The sequence below is a fragment of the Vidua macroura genome, chromosome 22 (genome assembly GCF_024509145.1).
Source record: "Vidua macroura isolate BioBank_ID:100142 chromosome 22, ASM2450914v1, whole genome shotgun sequence".
Taxonomy (NCBI): Eukaryota; Metazoa; Chordata; class Aves; order Passeriformes; family Viduidae; genus Vidua; species Vidua macroura.
The window spans coordinates 538,979-552,563 of record NC_071592.1 but is presented as its reverse complement, the minus strand read 5'-3'; the positions used below and the strand labels follow the sequence as shown (position 1 = coordinate 552,563).

At 55.7% G+C, this 13,585-nt stretch overlaps 2 protein-coding genes across 2 annotated transcripts; both read right to left on the bottom strand.

The window, feature by feature from the left end:
* Window positions 1–3,652: 3,652 nt before the first annotated feature.
* REXO2 (RNA exonuclease 2) lies at window positions 3,653–8,696 on the bottom strand. The gene is made up of 7 exons (XM_053996867.1): window positions 8,544–8,696; window positions 8,376–8,459; window positions 8,055–8,132; window positions 5,840–5,951; window positions 5,194–5,302; window positions 4,945–4,998; window positions 3,653–4,073 (listed from the first exon to the last, which is right to left on the bottom strand). Exons 1-7 carry the CDS (start codon window positions 8,673–8,675, stop codon window positions 3,944–3,946), a joined length of 699 nt encoding a protein of 232 aa, XP_053852842.1. The 5' UTR covers window positions 8,676–8,696; the 3' UTR covers window positions 3,653–3,943.
* Window positions 8,697–9,329: 633 nt separating this feature from the next.
* Window positions 9,330–11,516, bottom strand: RBM7 (RNA binding motif protein 7). The gene is made up of 5 exons (XM_053996865.1): window positions 11,359–11,516; window positions 11,018–11,180; window positions 10,437–10,539; window positions 10,193–10,259; window positions 9,330–9,945 (listed from the first exon to the last, which is right to left on the bottom strand). The coding sequence occupies exons 1-5, from the start codon at window positions 11,452–11,454 to the stop codon at window positions 9,550–9,552; spliced, it is 825 nt and encodes a 274-aa protein (XP_053852840.1). The 5' UTR covers window positions 11,455–11,516; the 3' UTR covers window positions 9,330–9,549.
* Window positions 11,517–13,585: the final 2,069 nt, after the last annotated feature.

Here is a 13,585-nt window from a genome sequence, read left to right as displayed (position 1 = left end):
CGAGTGTCAAAACTTGCGCAGGGAAAGGCAAGGGCATTGCAGACACACCTGGCAGGGAACGTCCCACCACCCCTGGGCTTCCCTGCTGCAAAGGGCAGCTCCTGTCAGGGTGTTGGTGAGCAGAGCACAGAAAATGGAAGCAGGCAGCAGGTTGGAGGACTCGTGGGGACACTGAGGGGATGCAAACATCCAGAGTGGACAGTGAGGACAGCAGGGGAGCCTTCCACGCTGCTGCCCAGCCCGCAGGACATGCTGAGGGCTCACTGCAGATACCACTGCAGGCGTTTCCCCTCCAAGAAAAGGCTGGCTTTGCGTGTGTGATGGCACTGGGAATCCAGAGCCACCTTCTCTGTCGTTGTGAGGAGTTTCGTTCTGACTGGCACGAACAGTGAGAACAAACACCGCAGAGTGCTGGCTGGCGATGAAAGTTTCTCTGAACCGACAGAGATTTCCTTCAAAGGGGCCTATGAAGAGGTTCCATGTAATTGTGAGGCAGAAAGTGCCACATAACTAATATATATGCACACAAATATATACCCGTGCACGCAGCCATCCCCCAAAAGACTGGGCACTGCAGAGAGCCAGGCAGGCCCTTTGGTGCTGCAGCCCTGGCAGCTCACGGACCAGACTGCTGCACTGGAGTCACGTTGCAGCCAAAGGGACATGAAACTCAGTTTTATTTTTAACTTGGCTGGAGGGAAAGTGGAAGGAATATCTTACAGTGGAAGAAGTAGATGAGGACCCTGGAGATCTCAGCTCAGTTCTTGGCTCTGCTACAAATTCCCCATGCGACCTTAAGGAGGTCACTTCATCTCTCTCTGCTTCATTTCCCTTCTGCAAAGTTTGGAGAGCGTGATCCTCCCTCTGGTCTTGTCTGTTGGGTCGGGAGCAGACACCAGTTTTATTCCCTTGCAAGTGCAGTGCAGGAGAGCACGCTGGGGAAGGTGCCAGGCAGTTTCCCCAGCTGTGCCCTCACACAGGCTGCGTGGTTTTTCAGAACAGAGTTCCCCCCAGACTTCCCAGGAAAGGGGGTTTTGAGGGTAAACACCAAAGCCTGGTCTTAGGAAAGCAGAAGGATTTGCAGTCTGTAACCTGCCCTCAGTGGCCAGAGCTGAGGGGTCAGTAGGTGCCACTTGACTCACCAGATAATTGTTTTCTTTTCCAAAATACAGTGTCTGCTAGGCCCTATCACACCATTATCACACCCATTTATGCTCCTCTCCCCGCTGCTGTTAGTGCTGGGGAATGGATCTCGCTGACTGTCACCTCTCCCTCCCTTGGCATTTGACTGACAGCCCGTGCCCCGCACGTGGCACCGCGCTGCTGCTGGCGGCTGCTCCGGCACGGGGATAAGACATCGCCGCAGCACCCGGCAATTTATGGCCATTTGGATCCCATCCATCAGTGGGGAGGCGGCAGACAGACAAGTCCCTGATTCCAGCGGGACCCTCCGTCCCCATGGCCTGGGAGGCTCTCGCTCACACTAACCTGTTTTGCCCCTTTCCCTCTCTTTCCTCTGCTCACACTGTTCTGCTCGCTGTCCTGCTGGAAGGACAGTCCTGGGTCCGGAGTGCTCTGTCCTCGTGGGGCCTGGGCGGCTGTGGCAACTTCTGACAAGTTGTGTTTTACGGAGTAGTCGCAGGGTAATCTTGCACGTCCTTGTTTTGTCATTTAGGGCACTTAAAGCGTCACGGAGATTTCACTATCCTGAAAGCTTATCTGTCAGCAGGAGAGAGTTATTCCAGTAAAAGGGTATCATCAGCGGCAGTGGGAGGAAAAAAAAGAGACAAAAATCGTGTCTGAAGGTTTTCTACTCCGAGCTCTCTGCAGCCGACCTTGAGCCAATGCAGCTGCACCCGGCGGCTCCCAGGGCCAGCACTGGCAGCGGTGCCAGGGTGGGCTGAGCAGTGTCCCCAGCACATCCCTGCCACCTCCGAGCACACAGCTCAGCCCCAGCAAACTGGGGGGAACGTTGTTTGAGGGTCACTGTTTCATCCCCTGCCTTCCTAAGGTTGATGTTGCCTGTGCTGCAGCTGCCAGAGGGCAGAAGTTCCTCTGGCCCATTGTGGTGGAGCCAGCAGCTGTGCCTGGGAGCAGGAGGATTTCTCTAAAAAGAGAGAATGGGAGCAGACCGCACTGAAGCTGGGCAAAAGTGTAGCATGAGCTGGTATTTTTCCTGATTTCTGTGGTTTGCACCCAAATAGTGCAGTGTGGATTGATGGAGAGGAGAGGTGCAGGGAAGGGCAGAGAAAAGATGAAGGAGGGAGTGAGGGAAGGAGGGAGAGATAACTGATTGCTCTTTTTGCCATTGTGGGAGGCTCAAATGGCTCATGTCTGGAAGGAGTTTCCACACGGGAAACTCTCCATGCTGGCAGCGATTGGAGCTGTGGGGGCTCCTGTTCAGAGCAGGAGCACAAACTCCTGGTGCAGTTGCAGGTTTAATGTGCTGTTAAACACCTCTGTCCGGGAGGCACCCACAAGTGGTAAGGGGTGCAGCCAAGGGATCCCCAGCACACTCTGTATTTGCCTTTGAGGAATTCTTTTAGCTACCACGTCCAAAAAGAGAGAGAGAGTTATTTGCATCCCTCTATCTTGAATTTCCATGACTGTGTGATGCTGATGGAGCTTTCAGAGCACAGAAACAACTGGTCTAAGTGCTCCCACAGAAGGGAATGGTACAAATCCAGGGGGTCCTTGCTGCTCCCTCTCCCCAGCCCCTGCTGCAGGAGGGAACTTTGTTTCCAGCCCAAAATAACACTGCTTTGGTGGGGCTTATCTGTGCTCTGCCAAGTGCGTGACAAATTTGTACTAAATTGGAACCTCAAATGATGCCAGCACAGAAAACCACAAATGCTATTGCATAACACAGGGAGACGAGATAAAAATCCTCCATACGGCACCATTACTTCAGAAGCATGAATAAACAATATTTAAAAATGTATAAACACAGGTGGCATATTTTCCTTAAAAAACGTTTCGAGAAAAAACAAAAGCATCTTAACAAGTAATAAAATATGAAAAGCAGGAGAAGTAGGTCAGAAAGAAGTCAGGGGAAGGGGAGAAAACTAACAACATGGACATGAAAGACAAAGTGAATTCTGGTGGCCGTGATGAGGGACAGCTCAGGGGGGAGCTGCTGGGACAGGGGTGAACTGCGTGTCCTCAGCTCCAACACGGCGCCGCCGCAGGGCCCCAGAGGCTGGGGGCCAGCAGCTCCACAGGGATGCATCCAAGCATCTCTGCAGGTGCTGGCTGTGGTGGATAACCCTGTGCAGGGATGTCCCTCAGCTCCAAGCCTGCCCACACAGAAAACAAACCTCTCTGGAATTGCCAACTTACCTGGGAGTTGGTGACAGAGAGAGACATTTCACAGGCTCATTTATTTGCCCCATTAACCATTTTAACGGCCTCTCTGCAATAACAATCATTCCCAGGGCTGGCAGAGCAGGTGTTCCAGCAATCAGCAGGATTGAGAAGCCCTGGATGGCCATTATTATTAACGCCCATCATAAAAACATGCCTGGGAGCCGCACACCCCGCGCTCCGTTACACCCTCTGGTTTATGGGCCGGTGGCTCCCGCTCCAGGACAGCCCAGGGGAGACCAGGAGCAGCGTGGCAAGCACCAAAGAAAGGCTGTCCAAAACCACCACCTTTCAACTGACCTGTTTTATTGTGTCGTGAAAGACTGCACCTAAAGCAGGTGCAAGGAGTATCAAACAGCGTGTTTTACCTAGAACATCCGAACCCGGGCGCTGCTGAGGCCCAGCGTGCCGATTCCCCGCTCAAACTGAAAAGCAGCAGCAACTCAGGCTTCTGTCTGCATTGAACAGCTGGTAAGAAACAAGGTAACCCAGGGTGCAGCTTCCCAAGAGACTGGCAAACAAAAAAAAACCAGGAGACGCATCTAGTGTGTGCTACGGGCTGCTGTGGCGGGAGGGGAAATCAGCTGGCAGCTTTATCACTTTCCCCGTTCTCAATCAGTTTCCTTTTCTTCTCATCCGTTTTCCTCTTGAAGATGTGGTCTCTGTAGAACTGGAGTTCTTTGATGCTTTCCCTGATGTCATCAAGTGCTCTGAAAGAGAATTAAGGAGGGTTTCAAAGAGCCTGGGTACATCTCCAGCTATGCCCACATCCTAATGCCACTGAAAACTTCCAGGCTGCAGGAAACCAAACTGATGCACATGGAAGGTGCATCTGTCAGAACTGAAAATAGCACTCATTGTCTCAGGGAAGGAATGAAAGTCCAGTGGTGCCAACGTGCCAGGGAGTACCACATGGCTTATCAGTTTATGTCAGCCTGGGACACAGCTGCTGGAAACCAGCATGGGCTGTCAGAAACAATTCAACCCCAGGGAAGAGACAGGGCTCCGGAGAGCTGCCCAGCTCCAGCCAGGGCACGCTCAGGGCTCAGCTCCAAGCAGCAGCACATCAACCACGACTTCAGCCAGGACCTCTGCGACAGCCAGCCCCCCTGCCCAGCACGGGCACATCAGAGCGGAGCCACAGAGGTTCCCTGGCCCCTTCCCGCTACCTCTCTGGCACATCCCAAGCTCAGGAAATGGGCAGGAGCAGGACTCTCACCCCCCCTTCACAGTTCTCAACTTTTTGTGTTTCTGTGACCACCTCTGCCCAAAAAAAGGGCAGATAACCCCCACTGAGTGACTGTTTGCATGGTAAACAAACATGCACTTTGAAGAGCACAGTGAATCAGAAAGGCTGAGGAAACTTCTGGTTCTCTAGATTTTAATAATCTCTTTCCCTACACTATCTAGGATTTGGACAGGAGAATTCAAACATCTGACAAGGTGCAGAAGCACACCGTCTCCACCTGCATCATCCACAGGATGCTGGAACTCACAGGGAGCCCCATATCCTGCTCAGGAAGAGCAGAGTTCTCTGCAGGACAAGCCCTGCTCTGTCAGTGGCAGAGGCACAGAGCTCACCTGTGAGAAGCCGCCTTCTTTGGTGCAAACTCGTATTCCTCTGGATACCAGCGCCTGTGAGCAGAAAAATTGCCACTTAAAAAGAAAACTGGGATTCAAAGCCACGTCTGGTGGCTGCTGTGGGTTTGTTACACTTGGTGAAGGAACCTTGGTTTCACTGACACCCAGAGAAGCCACAGCCCTGCCCCAGCCCCACATATGGGCATCCCGGGGGTTTCTTTCAAACCACTTAATTGGGGCAACATTTACCTGCAAAGTTCCTTGACAGTGCTCACATCAATGATCCTGTAATGAAGGTGCCTCATGAACTGCGGCATGTATTTGTCAAGGAATTTCTTATCTGCATGAACAGAGTTACCTACAAAGACACAAACAAGATGTTTCTTCAAAGATGCTACAGAGCAACATGGAAACGAGCAGCAGGCGGAGCGAGCTGGGAGAGATCACAGGGGAAGAAAAGCCATTCACAAGCAGCTCATTTATCCCATTTTCTAGCAAATATGATTGTAAAGGTTTGTCAGATTTTCATTGCAGGATCACACGGGGTTTAATACTAATACCTCTAGTAATTCCTCAGTTACTACTCCCACAATTTGTGTCACACAGATAAATATCAAAGAATTATGCCAACATCGGGTTTTTTGCCAAGTGAAAGTGGCCACTGGGATTAATTTCACTCAGCACCTGTCCCAAGATCATATATGAAATTGTGAAAGCAGTTCTGGGTAACAGGACACCTGGAAGATCCTTACTCGGCCTTTGGTTGGATACCCAGGGAGGAAAAGACACAGCACAGAACAGGAACCCATCCCTGCCACACGTGCCAGGGGGGTTTGCATCCCGCAGGGAGTGCAGCATGGATGATGTGTTGTAGTGCAGAAAGAAGACGCCTCACCTGCGAGAGGACAGAGCCCTGGGGGTGTCTGCTGCCGCACGAAGGACAGGAACTCGTACTCTGCCTGCTGCAGAGAGATTTTACTCTCCTTCACAGCCTTAGTGAGGCCAGACTGCAAAAAAGAGCCAAGTCATAAATCAGAAACGCCCTGTCACAGGCACTGCCAGGAATGCTCCAGTTCTCAAGTAAATGTTTAACTCTGCTGTGAAAGGTCAACCCCTGGAGTGCTGCTTGTTCCCCAGGTGCCTCCTGAACTCCGTATCTCAGTTCTCTGGGGCACCCCCAGCCTTTACTCTCCCCAGGGACCTCCTGCTTGGGAAGGAAAACCAAGGCAGGTAAAAAGTCCTGACAGCACTGACCTTCCTGGGGGGGTTGGGACTTTTTCCTTCCCTTTTTTTGATTTCTTTGCTCAGAGTTCTTTTCAGTTATCAGGATGTGAGGTGTTGTTTATCCACCTGCACATCCCTGAGCCAGGAGAGCGCTACATCCCTTCATATCCCTGTTTCAGGAGAGGCACTCACCTCCCCAGCAGGGAGCAGCAGGTACCAGTGAACACAAATAAACAGGATCCTGCCTTCAGGGTTTATCAAGATTCCTATAAATCAGGAAAGTTCCTCCCTCTTTTTTTTTTTTTTTTTTCAATAGCTAAATGTCAAATCCTCTCCAAGTGTTCTCAGTGATTTATTTCCATCTGGCTACGCTATATATTTCCACGACTGTGCAGCAAAAATCTACTTGACAGATCCAAGTGGTGGTTAAAAAATTCATTATGTGGCAGCATTTTCATCTATATTCTAATTGCTTCTCTTCTCTTAGTCAATTAAAAATAAGTAGCTCCTCAGGAGCAGCAAGGACGCATGCTACCATCTCCAATTCACTCCTGAGCTGAAGCTGAGCCGGAATCCTCAACTGGGGCAGGGAAAAGCACCCATCACAGTAAATTAATATCCATTTCCCAAACTCTTGCTAATTCTTCCCAGGGAGAGCAAGATGCCGAAGGGGGAAGAGGGGGGGGTTATGGATGTCTTAAAACTTCAGCCCTTAATTGAAAACTAACTTGAATTTCAATTCATCATCACGGACTGAAAAATCCATTTGCTCTCTTGCTGCTGGCAAGGAGGAACCTTTCTTTGGTGGCCCAAAGAACTAAAAATAATCTCTTGCTGCGAAAGTGAAGCTTTCAGTGAAAAAATTCACAAAGTGCTTACAGCACTGAGGGGACAGGCAAAAGCCCAGTGCTTACAGGCCTGTTTAATCCCACATGCACCCGAGTCCATAGGAAGAAATCTGCCTTTGACTGGTTCTGGACTGTTCTGCACCGATCCTGCACCTGTTCTTACTCAGGCATTCAAGCTTCACCTCCCCCTTCCGCATTTGAATTATTTGGAATTATTTTATGCAAGACTTCAGCAGGAGGAGCTATCAGACTTGGAGCCCGACCCAGCCTACACCAGGGCTCCCACAGAGGCAGGAGGTGGCCAGCAGCTCTGTGAGAGGACCGAGGAACCAAACCCCAATTCCCAACCTCCCACTGGGAGAAAGGAGGCTGAGCCCCTGCCTTGGGAGATGCGAGTGGCACATCCCTGAGCGACACATCCCGTTCTGGCCCCCCTGCCTGCTCCAGCCCTCCCAGGGGAGCCTCACTGCTGCTGAGCTGTGCTGATGCTTCCCACTCCCAGACCAGGAAGCAGCTTCCAGCACAATTCCAACTTATCAGAAACCAGGCTGCAAAGCACAGGCTGCTTCTGGCAAGCTGGAAGCTGAAGGATGAAGATCCCTGAGTGCAGTATGAACTGAGCCACAGATGACACGTGAGACCTTGGGCAAAACATTCCACACAGGCTCCTCGATACAAAATAAGACAGGTACTGTCTGCTGTCTTTGAACCCCTCTGTGTGGCTGCAAACTGCTCAGACAGCAGTTGTCCCTGCCCTAGTGCAGCTGAGCACTCGGAATTACACCCCTAGTGCAGCTGAACACTTGGAATTACAGCCCTAGTGTAGCTGAGCACTCGGAATTACAGCCCTAGTGCAGCTGAGCACCCCGAATTACACCCCAAATGTAGCTGAGCACTCGGAATTACACCCCTAGTGCAGCTGAGCACTCGGAATTACAGCCCAAATGTAGCTGAGCACTCGGAATTACAGCCCTAGTGCAGCTGAGCACTGGGAATTACACGTCACCCTCATCGGGCCAAGGCTCAGAGGTGTTTTACCTTCCCGTGATGCTCCTTGCACCACTCGGACATGCTCTCCAGCAGCTCGTCGGGCTGGTTGATAATCAGGTTCGGGCCCTGTCGGGGACAGGAAAGCATAGAAGGCAATGGGAAGAAAAGTTTAGAAGCATGTAAAAGTTCGGGGCCAAGCACAGGCGGAGCACGGAGCAGTGCCAGCCTGGACACACACACGGTGCGGTGCGACGCAGGGCCCCGCGCTCCGGCGCCGCTCCCACACGGCCGGTGCGGAGCCGGGGGCCGCCGGCCTTGCTTTGCTCCAGCATCCCCGGGAGCGGCGCGGCGGGGCCCCGCGCGGCTCACCTCGGCCAGCACGTTGAGGTCGCAGTCGGTGATCAGACACGCCATCTCCAGGATCTGGTCCTTCTCCACGTCCAGGCCCGTCATCTGCCAGGGGCGAGCGGCAGCGTCAGCGCGCCCGGGGCCCGCGCCCCCCCGTCCCGCCCGCTCCTTCCCCGCGCCCCCCCGCACCTCCAGGTCCACCCAGACCATGCGCTGCCCCATGTCGCCGCCGGCCATGGCCGCTGCCCTCCGCCGGCCCAGCCACAACCGCCCGGCGCAGATCCGCAGGCGGCCCAGGCCGGCGCGGCCGCCGCCCAGCATAGCCGCCGCACTACAGCTCCCGGCGGGCCCCGCGCCGCCGCCTGCGCGCCATGGGGGGCGGATGTGCCGCAAGGGCTGCTGGGAGATGTAGTCCGCGGTGGTCCGCGGCGCCCCTCCCGTCACCGGTCCCACTGAGCAGCTTCGCTGCCCGGCCTCAGAGGCGGAGGATCACCCAGGGGCTTTCCCCAGGGAGACTTTTAATGTTCTCCAAGACAGCATTGTCGTATTTTAAATGGACAATAGGGAATGGGTTCAAATTGAAAGAGAGTAGGTTTCGACTACATATTAGGAAAAAATTCTTTACTGTGAGGGTGCTTAGGCACTGTAACAAGTTACCCATGGAAATTGTGGATGCTCCATCACTGGAAGCGTTCAAGGCCAGGTCGGGTGGGGCTCTGAGCAGCCTGGTGCAGTGGAAGGTGTCCCTGCCTGTGGCAGGGGGTTGGAGTGAGGTGGCCTTTAAGGTACCTATCAACCCAGAGCAACGTGTGATTCTGTGACTGTATAAAAAACAACATGAGGAATGTTACAGATGCCAGGCACCTGTCCCACCTCAGCTCTGCTTAAAACGCCAGACCCTTCCATCTGACACAGACGTTCCTTGCTCCTAAAATAATACCAACAGCACTTATCTGTGACACAAGGACAGAGCAGTGGCTTCTCCAAGACTTCACCGTGGCTTTCTTACCCCGTGAAAAGCCCTGAAGTGTGCGTTAACACATTTAATACTGACACCAGAGTTTGGCAGGACTGCACTGCTGGTATTTTTACAAACACTAAAAGGTGACTTCGCTGGGGGTTTTCGGGGGGGGGGGAGGGATTTATACAAGTACTCCGTGAGAAACAAGCCAGGCTTGCTTTGCCCTCGAGTCCATCAATGCCGCGCCGAGTGCCACCGGGGCTCTCGGTAGCTCTCCCTGCGGTGCTCGTAGCTCCAGCTGTCGCGGTGCCTGTCCTCGTAGTGCTCCTCGCGCCCGCCCCGGTAGTGGTGCTCGGCCTCGTGGCCCCTCTCCTCGAAGCCGTACTCGTCGCGCTTGCCGCGCCCGTAGTCGGGGCCGCAGTCGCCGAAGCGCTCGCGGCCGAAGTGGCGGCTGTCCGGGCCGTAGGGGTGGGCGCCCAGCCGGGCCTTGCGCGGCGCCGGCCCCTCCGGCCGCCGCGGCCCCGGGGAGCCCGGCGGGCCGTGGAAGGAGTGGGGGTAGCCGGGAGGGGCAAAGCCGGGCTGCTCGTATTTCCCCCCGAAGTGGGGCTGCTGCCGAGCCGCGCTGTTCATCTGGAAGGGAAAGAGGGAGAGGGGTGCTCGGTGCGGCACGCGCGCTGCGGTGCCGGAACCGAGCCCGGGCCGGCCGCTAAACCCGCGCTGCGAATTCCAGAGCGGAACAGAACCTTCGCGTCACCCACGGCCCAGAGCCCTCCCAGCTGGCCGCTCTGTCCCAGGAGCTTCCAATCTTCCGGAACCGTCGTTTCAGCGCTCCGAAAGCACGCTCCCACAAGCCGTGCCCGTGAGCGTGTGCACGTACCACCGCTTGTCTCTGCAGGCTCGGCGGGTGCCCCGGTGCGGCCAGGCCATCCGGAACCCTCTCATACCTGCAGGGAAAACACATCGGCAGTTTCAGCCTGCTGCGCTCCGAGGGGCACCTGCGTCCCACCGGTGCTCCCCCCACAGGAAAGAAACACCAAACTGCACTTGGGAGTAGCCAGGAACACGGTGAAGCGTGCAGTGTCTGTCTCCACGCCACGCTCCCGTGCTGGCCAGACTCCTACCTGCTGCAGTTGGATGCTGGATGAGGCATCCCAGGAGGGTTGGTGCCAGCAGCTCCGAGCTGGGAACAGGATGGATTGATATCCTGGGCTGCGTGGCTGCTCCCTGGGGAGAGACAGATCAGGAGACCCACAAATACCAGTTAAGGAACTCGGGTGTGAAGTGAACTTGCAGAAAATCAACACATTTTGAATTGGCTCTCACATTTCGTCAGTGATCTGCAAAAGCACATGGTACAATTACCAAAACAAAGCACTGCAACTGTCTTAATTCCCACCAGAAAGGGCAGAGATATTGTAGCCAGTGTGCCTCGCTTAACCAGTATCTGACGCAGTTTTTAACGCTCGTGTGATAATTTAGAAGAGATCTTAGAGGTGCTGCAGGAATAACCAATAAAAACCCACAGAGAAGGCTCAGCCAAGGGGTTACATCGGCCCTGAGGGACAGGAGGGTGTGAGGGGAGCAGAGCTGGCAGATGAGGGACTCCTCAATTCACCCGAGTAACTGTGATTCTGCTGCAGGCTAGGGCAGCTGGCAGCAGTTCGCGTTCCCTCCAGGAAACTGCTGAAGGCCCCTCCGGTACCTGATCGGAACTGGATGCGCATGGGCCGCCCGTACAGCCTGATCCCGTTGAGCAGCCGCAGCCCGTACGGCACCGACTCCTCGTGCTTGAAATTGACGAAGGCGAACTGCTTGGGCCGCCCATCCCGGTCCTTGGGGATCTTCACGGTGATCACGGGGCCCGCCTGGCACCGGGGGCGAAGGCGTTAAGCAAACACCGGGAGGGAGAGGCCGCCGCCGAGCACGTGCGCCCCGCCGAACTCTGTCCCGCGGCGGCCGCCGTAGCCCCGCCGGCCATGGCGGCCGCGGCCCCCCCCGGCCGCGCCCTCCCCCGGTACACAGAGCGCGGGCGCCGGGCGGTACCTGGTGGAAGAGCTCGAAGATGAGCTCCTCGGTGACCTTGGGGTCCAGGTTCCCCACGAACAGCGTCCGGTTCGCCTCGGCAGCCGCTGCCCCCATGGCCGCGCCGGGATCCGAGCGCGCGCGCTCCCAGCCGCTGCTCCCCCCGCCCCGCCCCGCCCCGCGCGGCGCGTGGCGTGACGTCACCGTCACGTGTGCGCGGGGCCCGCCCCTTCCGGCAGGAACTGGGCAATGGGAACGGGAATGGGAATGGGAAAACGGGAAAACGGGAATGGGAACGGGACAATGGGAACGGGAATGGGAATGGGAAAACGGGAATGGGAACGGGAAAACGGGAACGGGAACGGGAACGGGAAAACGGGAATGGGAATGGGAAAACGGGAAAACGGGAATGGGAACGGGACAATGGGAACGGGAACGGGCAACGGGAACGGGGCAATGGGAACGGGAACGGGAATGGGAAAACGGGAACACGGGAATGGGAACGGGACAATGGGAACGGGAACGGGAATGGGAAAACGGGAAAACGGGAATGGGAACGGGACAATGGGAACGGGCAACGGGAACGGGACAATGGGAACGGGAAAACGGGAATGGGAACGGGAACGGGACAACGGGAACGGGACAATGGGAACGGGAAAACGGGAACGGGACAATGGGAACGGGAATGGGAATGGGAAAACGGGAATGGGAACGGGATAATGGGAACGGGAATGGGAATGGGAAAACGGGAAAACGGGAATGGGAACGGGACAATGGGAACGGGCAACGGGAACGGGACAATGGGAACGGGAAAACGGGAATGGGAACGGGAATGGGAACAGGAACGGGACAACGGGAACGGGAAAACGGGAACGGGATAATGGGAACGGGATAATGGGAACGGGAACGGGACAACGGGAACGGGAAAACGGGAACGAGACAATGGGAACGGGAAAACAGAAACGGGAACGGAGCAGTGGGAACAGGGCAGTGGGAACGGGAGCAGGAACGGAGCCAGGCATGGGAAGGGGAGCGTGGAAGGAGCGGGGCCTCGTCAGCACCCGCCCCGCGGCAGCAGCGGGCGCGGGTCCGGGCGGGATCCGGGAAGTCACCGGTGACCTGTAATCAAGCAGGAGTTGCCACAAGCCCCGCTGGCCGTCGGTGCCTCCCGTGCGGCCCCGCCGTCCCCGCGCCCCGCTCCTGCTTGGCCTTTCTCCGTTTCCCCGTTACTGCTGGGAAGGGAAGGGCTGCGAGCCAGCGGGGCCAAAGCCCACGATGGGTTCTGGGGAGCAGGGAAGTGGGGGCTCTGCGCCCGGGGGGCTGCGGTGGAGCACGGGGGGTGCTCCCGGGGCTCCTCCCGGGGCTCCAGCCCCGCTGCTCCCGCGGCTGGATCCCGCCAGAGCGGCCGGGCTGTGCCCGCACCAGCCTTCCCAGGCGTTCACTTCTCCAAGCACTTGGGAAAGCATCCTTGGCTCTCCCCAGCCGCCGCAGTCCCCTGGGTATCCCAGAAGATGCTGGATGTAAAACGGGTGTTCTCCATCTGGAAAAATTTTGAAAGGGGCAGTTGAGCCTTCATTTTTCATTAGATCCCCTCGCGCTGCAGCGGATCCGATTTCCGCGTTAATTGGGTGCTGTTCATTTTCTCCACTTCATTACTTGCCGCCGCACCTAGAATTTATATCCATTTGGTTTAATCGCGTTCGCCTGGTTAAATTCCAAACAGTCACTCGTTCAGAAAGGGAATTATTACCTCGCTTTGCCAGGACTTCCACTTTGCCTTAATTTCCCTGGAGCCTCGTTGGCTTCGCTCTGCCTGTTTTGCCTGCCTGGGTCCCCTCGGGGCTGGCTGGGAGCGCGTGGCGCCCGTGCCACCGTGGCTCGTTCCACGTGCGAGTGCCACGGCCCTGGCCAGAGGCCACGGCAGGAGCTGCTGGGCTCAGGCATTGCCTGGCACGGCCTGGCCCAGCCCAGGCTGGCAAAGCACACTGTGGGAGAGCAGGAGCCACGTCAGGTGCGTCAGAGAGGCTCTTGGGGTTCTGTGGTGCTTGTTTGTGTCACTGTTTTGTGCCCTTTCTGCTCTTCAAAAGAGCAAAGTGAAAAAACAGAAAACTTCTGCTTTGGGAGGAAAAGCCCGTTCTTTGGCTGCCTGTTTTCACTCTTAATGAGCAGGCACGTGGAAATATCGCTGAGATTTCAACCAATTCCACTTGCCAGTTTCAGCTATAGAAGGGGCTTGGTGGGGTACTTA